Source organism: Montipora capricornis, chromosome 14 (genome assembly GCF_036669925.1).
Source record: "Montipora capricornis isolate CH-2021 chromosome 14, ASM3666992v2, whole genome shotgun sequence".
Lineage (NCBI taxonomy): Eukaryota > Metazoa > Cnidaria > Anthozoa > Scleractinia > Acroporidae > Montipora > Montipora capricornis.
The window spans coordinates 34,645,786-34,653,285 of record NC_090896.1 but is presented as its reverse complement, the minus strand read 5'-3'; the positions used below and the strand labels follow the sequence as shown (position 1 = coordinate 34,653,285).

At 42.1% G+C, this 7,500-nt stretch overlaps 1 protein-coding gene and 1 pseudogene across 1 annotated transcript in view; both read right to left on the bottom strand.

Moving 5' to 3' along the window:
* Positions 1 to 979, bottom strand: part of LOC138031911 (uncharacterized) — a 1,302-nt gene extending 323 nt beyond the window's left edge. Inside the window, exon 1 of the mRNA XM_068879519.1 lies at positions 1 to 979. This exon is cut by the window's left edge and continues 323 nt beyond it. Coding sequence (XP_068735620.1) covers positions 1 to 979 — 979 coding nt within the window.
* Positions 980 to 4,088: 3,109 nt separating this feature from the next.
* LOC138032281 (acyl-CoA desaturase-like) lies at positions 4,089 to 4,705 on the bottom strand (annotated as a pseudogene).
* Between the last annotated feature and the right edge of the window lie 2,795 nt (positions 4,706 to 7,500).

The window sequence follows — 7,500 nt, the reverse complement described above, 5'->3', positions numbered from 1 at the left end:
TTCTTGGGAAAGACACAAACCCTTCAAACTCTTTGTGTAGAAAATGTATCCAGGCATGGAAGATAGTAGACACCGTGGACTGTGAAATTCCAAATCTGTGACCAAGATCTTTTTCAAACAGTCCAAGACGGAGTCTCATCATCACTAGGGTAAACTCTTCAAATATGGAAAGAGATTTTGGTCTTCCAATGATACTCTCCTCCCTGTCTTTCTTTTTATACTGACCATAAATAATTCCAGAAGCTGAATCCTTTATCATGTTATACCACAACATAAAGGTATCCCAATTTGGGAATCCCGTATAAAATGCAATATTGCTATCTACCTTGTGCTTAGTTATATCAAATACAGGGTGATTTAATTTGTAATTGTCCTGTCGTAGAGACTTATTTTCAATTTTAACAGACTCAAGCTCGTCCTCCATCTGCTTAAGTTTCAACTTCAGTTCCTCTAAATTATATCTCAATTCTTTGTTTTCTGCGTTGAGTTGTTCATGATCAGATTCTTGGTGTGATAGGAGGTCCACATTTTCTTCATTCGAACTACAAGCATTGATAGAATGAATGTCAGAATACTCTGGATGGGGAACAATGTTATCAGTAGTATCATATCTCAATTCTTTGTTTTCTGCTTTGAGTTGGTCATGATCAGATTCTTGGTGTGATAGGAGGTCCACATTCTCTTCATTCGAACTACAAGCATTGATAGAATGATTGACAGAATACTCTGGATGGGGAACAATATTATCAGTATCATCTCTGGTCGAGAGAATTTCTTCCAATTCAGGTCTTCCTTCACTCTTTGCCCTCTTAACTAAATCTTCCTGGCTTATCCTGGATAAAGTTCTCTGTTTGCTGTGTCCCTTGGTCCAAGGAAAGATACTTGGTAGGTGATTGCGGCTCAGCTTCTCACCCGCTTCGAAATGCGCGGAACAAATCCGAGTGTTACCCGACTTTAACTTTAGATTCTTATTTCTCATCAACACTACATATTTCTTCTGCAATTTGGGATGCGGTAAAAAGACAGATTAGGTGAATTTCTAAAGTTGTTGGTGCAAAGAGGCACGCAACAATTCACGGGCTTCATGTTCAAAAATTCCAACATGGCGATATTTGTCTACCCAAACGATCCCAGTATGCGCTGCATGTCGCAATTCATCCCCATCTTCCTCACGTTTCTGAAATTGGCTATCGGGTGACGTCACCTTGAATTCCAGGCCAATAAAACGCACTCTGGATCTAGTCTGTTGTTTTCTTGATGCCCATACGACCGCCCATGATCGATCTGTGAGCTACTTCCATTATGGGGCGTCTCAATTTCTCAGGTACCATAACTTGTTTAAGCGGTTTACCACCGTTTACGTAAGGATGCTTGTATAAGCGGTACAGTACTCCAGATTTTTCTTCAAAGGAAATCTCCTCCTGACCCTTCACGAGCGCATCGTCTCGATCCCAGTACTTACGCAGACTCTCATCTTCATGCTGCATCTGCTTGAGTTTCTCTCTATCCACAATAGGGTTGTGACGGGTACTAGGCACCTTCAAAATCGTGCGTTCATCCTTTTTCCTAGCTTGGCTTCGGGTAGTCACTGCACAAGCCTCTTGCCAACTGGGGTCTGGATTTTGTGCGTCCCTTGCATCACGTACATTACCAATAATTAGGTCGTAGGTAGGATCTGAAAGGCACTGCACTTCTACATGACCCTTAAGATAAGGCGTATCAACATAAATTCTTGCTATAGGCACTTTCCTCGCTGTGTTGTCAATAAGCAACATGACGTTAAAATCTCCCATGAACTGATCCTCGGCGACAAGGTCCTTCTTGACTACAACTCCACTGGAACCGGTATCTCTGAAAACGTCGACAGTCTTCTCTCCAACTCTGCCTTTTACAACTGGCATCTTACTTCTTACTCCACTTAAGGGTTCAACACAGGGATTACTTAGCAACGGAACTTTCTTGCCACAAGCTAACAGAAGCTGATCATTTTGGATACACGATTTGACTTCCTCTGGGGTAGCGTTAAGATCTGGTGACTTAACCAAACAGCCAGCACTAACTTGACCACGTTGCACAGGGTTACCATGTTTACCTTGGCCTCCTGACTTCCGTCCACCTGATCGACAGCTCCTCGCCTCATGACCTTGCTTGCCACATAGGAAACACTTTCTTGCTAGAGTTGGGCAGTTAATTGCTTTGTGTCCGGGGGCATTACATTTGTAACACTGAAGAGCTGTTGTATCACTCTGTGCATTCTTTGTTTCTTCCGCCCTGGACTGTACTAACGGCTTCTTAATCGCAGCGCTAAACAAGTGCTTTCCATGAGCTTCCAAGTATTGATCAGGGATTTTCGCTATCTGGTCAAGCGTTTCCGGGGCTCTTTCACGAAGGTGAATAGCTAACTCTTTTGGACAAGAGTCAATAAACTATTCTTCTACAATTTGATCTTTCAGGCCTTCAAAAGAACGTTCAGTATGCGACATTACCAACCACCGCAACAAGTATCTCTACAGTAGCACTATAACCTGGTCTGGGCTCTCATCCACTTCCGGCTTTGATGCTCTAAATTTACGGCGATAACCATCCTCCGTAAGGTCATATCCCTTCATCAAAGCTATCTTTACTCGGTCATAATCTTGGGCTGCTTCCTCAGATAACCACGAACAAACTCCTAGTGCACGTTCAGACAAAAGAGCACTAAGTTTCGAAGCCCATCCTGTCCTCTCCCATTTAGCTGTCGCTGCAAATCTTTCAAATCTTTGTAAATAAGCATCCAAGTCGTCCTTGCCATCGACAAATGAGGGAGGCTTGGGTGTCTTGGCCCTATCCTCTCTCACTTCAGGACGCCCGTCACCATTCTCCACAGCCAAACGTGCAGCTCATGTTCTCTTTTTGCCGCTTCAATAGCCTCTTTCTGTTTCAACAGCTCGGCTTCCATCTCCAATTTTCTCAGTTTGCGTTCTTGTCGCCTAGTTTCTCTATCTTCGTCTTCTCTTCTTTTATCTTCTTTAAGTAATCGACGTCTCTCATCCTTTTCTTCTTCAAACCGCCTACGCTTTTCTTCTCTTTCCTCTTCCAATTGTCTACGTTTTTCTTGTTTTTCTTCCTCTAACTTTTGTTGCTTCTCTACAAACTCGAGCAGCTTTGCTCCTTCCAATCCGAATTCTTTTCCCATCTGCAAAAGCTTTTCCATTTCCATAGCAGTATTTCACAGCAAAAACACAATATACTCTCTTGTACAGTTCTCCTTACTTTAGATGTAACTCCTTCTTGAATTGTCCTTTCCTGGTTTCTGTAGTCGGCAAACAAATGAATTCCTCTCCCGGACAGGCCCCCAATGTTACGAGTTCAAATGTTTTGAGGAAAGGTAGTTTGCAAACTAAACTGAACGCAGGGTTGTCGGAACAACAACAAGAAGATTTATTCCAAAGTGAACGTAGTTTCCACGAAGTAAAACTCTTAACAACACTACTTGACAAACTTGCACGGCCTCTGCCAACTTGAATAAACACTGTTTCTGTCACACTTGACTAAACACGGCTAACGCCCACTCTCTTCACTTGTAAAAAACTAATTAAAAAACACTCCGCTTGGACTCGTCTACTTATATACTCTCACAATAAGCTTCTAGAACTTTCTAAAATGGTAATCAATCTAATTATAGAAAGATTACAAAATAAACCGATTTAGAAACGCTTACGCACAAACCTAAAAATAAACAAACTACGAACTCTCGCGAAGCCTCTAGAAAGTAACGTTAGTCACGCAATGCTATTTTTGGTAACACCTTGCCAATCGGAAAACAATGAAAAACAAGGTGAGCATTTGGGACGATAAAAAGGGTAAAAAAAGCAAGGTGACACATGCTAACACCAACCCGTTGTGGCCAACACATCACGCATGCGCACAACCATTTCACCCGGTCAATTAGCAGCATCAGCATGGCGTAACTAACATACCAGGCGGGTGTTTTACTTGACACACCGGGCTGGTGCTAGCGTAAGTCCATTTGCTTTTTTTTGCTTTTTTCACCGATAAAAGGGAAGCGGCTAGTCTTAGGCATACCACGTAATAACTCTGATCAATGATTACCTTTTCTGGAACATGACGATTTTGTCCTCGTACAAATCGCTCAGATCAGATTGTTTTCCTTTCGTTATGACATCGGGGTGTTTTTTCATCAATAACCAACCAACATGTGAAAAGAAGAATCCTCTCTTACCATTGTGCGGGTCTGCATCGGTTTCAGACTACTTGTGATGAATGCGGTGATCCCTCGCCCATTCAAAGATGGAATTTTGTGCTGCCATGCGATTGAATAGCATTAATAACAATCTGAAAGGCCACATGGCTTTGTACGACCGGTGCGACCAGAGTCTGTGGGATCCACAAGTGACTCCAAGACCTCCGAAAAAGTAGCAAAGCCAGGTCCAGATCCAGGTCCGCGGCTTTGCCGAGGGCAGTAGATAAATCGTGTATAACGCCATAAGATGCAACATCCCCATATAAGCAACGTTTGACCACACGATTTGTTGCTCGGGGCGTTTTCTTGCATCCTCTGAAGTTTTCTTTTCATATTGAATCGCTTCTGTCTCTGACATTTTTCTACAACGAAGAACAGAATTAAATAAGAATTGGAAAATGGTTTCATAGACATTTACAGTTCCACCACACTTCTTAAAATATGTTTTCCATTATACGTTTTCTAATTGCAGGATATCTCATGGGTTAGAGTGATGTTCAACCCTCGGGTTTTTTTAGTCTTCTTTTCGTTTCATTATTTGCATGCAATAATGATTCGTTCCGAATGTCAATTCGTATCCACAATTTCGTTGTAAGACTTTCCTATATTCTCCAAAAATTGAATTAAAATATTATTATAATAATAATAACAATAATATTTAAAGCATTTTATTATAAAACGTCGCGTATGAAGCGAATTGCGTCATTACATTACATAACAATAAACCTGTTAAAATAACAACTTGTCAACTTGATGGGAACTGGGCATTACATTTTAAAATTACTGTGAATTTACATATTTTGCACTTTTAAATTACTCTGAATTTACAGCCTTCAATTTCGATATGATAGATACTTTACTACATATAATTAATAACTTGGAAAATATCCTGCTAGAGACCATGAGCTTTAAGCACACGTGGGGGAAGAAACGTTTCTTAAAGCGCTCTGTTTTACATTTCATCAGCGATGGTCCATCGTTAAAGCGTAGGGAGCGGCAGTGCGCACGCCCCCGAGTTGGTGGCATAAGATGGTGAAGGCGTGATCCGTGCTCCTTGATCATTTCAAAAATTTTCACACACAATAGGTCGTGCGTACAGAGGCGTGCAGCCGGACAGCATCCAAGCGTCTTCGTAGAGGGAGGCAGGAAGAATGATGCGTAACGCACGTTTTTGCACTCTCTCGATTCTTTCTGAGAGTTAGGCAGAGAGAGAGAGGAATGCCACACAGGGCAACAGTACTCCAGTACCGACCTAATTAGTGCAATGTGAACTCAAAGGAGATCGCGTGGAGGTGCGCCACTGCGCTTTAGCACCCGTAATATATGCAGTTGATTTGAGGCCATGCCTACCATTTCGTTCACACGAGAATCACATTTTAGGTTACTCTGAATAATGACTCCAGGAACTTTGTGGCCTTCGGTGGTTTCAAGTTCATTGCCATTCACAACTAGAGCTGGTGGAAAATGTTTAATATGGCGGCGAAAATGGACCCTCAGCTCCTTAAATTTCTTAGGACTGAGTTTCATGTTGTTTTTTGTCAGCCCAAGATTTGAGTACGTCAAGCTCAGATTGAAGCATTGACGTCGCACGCCGGCACAACTTCTAAGATAGTCACGTTATCGATGTACTTCCAGTAAGAAGAACGTGGAGGTGCCAATTTTAGATCGTTTATCATGATGTCGAACAATATGGGGCCGATTTTAGTCCGTTGAGGTACCCCAGCGTTAACAGGGAGCCATTGAAAGGTACTCTGACCGATCTTGATGCATTGCCTCCACTCTGTTAGAAAACTTTATATCCATGGAATTATAGAGGGACGTACGCCCAACTCTTTAAGCTTGGTGATCTCTATAATATAGTTGATCCTGTCAGAGGCCTTGCTAAAATCTCAGAAACAAGCCCTTAGATAGCAGCCAGGATTCTCTAGCTCAGAGAGCCAATTGTGTATTAGATTGAGTAGGCAATAAGTGGTGGAAGATTCTTTGAGGCTACCAAATTGGCCAGCATCAATATACTCACCAAAATCTTCGACCATCCAGGTGATCACAAAGTCCTCCAGGACTTTACATAGAATAGGTGTTAGGGAAATAGGTCGGATACAATACTTCCGCAAGCGCTTTAGCTGCCCCGCGGTATAGCAAACTCTCCTTCCTTTCACAGCCGCCTGGATAGTGGGACCAGGTAATGGATGGACATCACTACAAACCAAGATATAAATGTCGAGGCCGAACGCCTGGTCTGCTGCTGGTACAGCGATTGTCGTTTTGCCTTGCTTGTTCCACTGAACAACAGGATATTTCACGGGATGACAACGGTATTTAGCCCTCTGGCAGATGGTATTTTGGCCACAAAATGCGTAGATTAAGTATTTATCATGGCCCTGATGGACTTGGGTTTCGATAAAATATATTAGGAAGACAGCAAAAAATGGTAAGATTGGCCAGCTTATAAAAAGCGTGGCAAGCCGCCATGGGAGCCCAATACCACCTTGACGAGTCTTCTAACGTCCATCAACCCAACAACGCTAATCACCTTACAGGCAGCTAATTGTATTTGAAAATAAATCATTTTCAGTGTCCGCTAAAGAGGAAGCGGTTTTTCAAGACCCGACTGAATTTCATCCAGTGTGTTTGCAACCGAAATATTTCTGGACCTGAAATTTTAAGTACACGCAAACGGAAAACATTTCGAAATACAATCAGTTTCTTCGTGTTCTAAGGTCTTAAGCCCAGCATTTTCCTTCCAGTAATCAAGCATGCAGCTTTGTTGCGAAACAAAGTTATTTTCCCTAAAAAGACAGTTTTTGCAAAATCTCTTGTTCTCTGTCGCACTCGAAGCTAAACTCATCGCTAGATCGTTGAGGCTCAATAATCATGATTAGTGCCGGAAAATTGGACCTACATTTGCAGAATGCGACGAAACGCAGCCTACTCCTCAGTCTAAGTCGAAACTGAGTAATTAATGTAACAACGATTTCAACCAGGTTTCTCCGTAGTGAAAGGGCTGTCTTCTCTTTCCTCTTCCAATTGTCTACGTTTTTCTTGTTTTTCTTCCTCTAACTTTTGTTGCTTCTCTACAAACTCGAGCAGCTTTGCTCCTTCCAATCCGAATTCTTTTCCCATCTGCAAAAGCTTTTCCATTTCCATAGCAGTATTTCACAGCAAAAACACAATATACTCTCTTGTACAGTTCTCCTTACTTTAGATGTAACTCCTTCTTGAATTGTCCTTTCCTGGTTTCTGTAGTCGGCAAACAA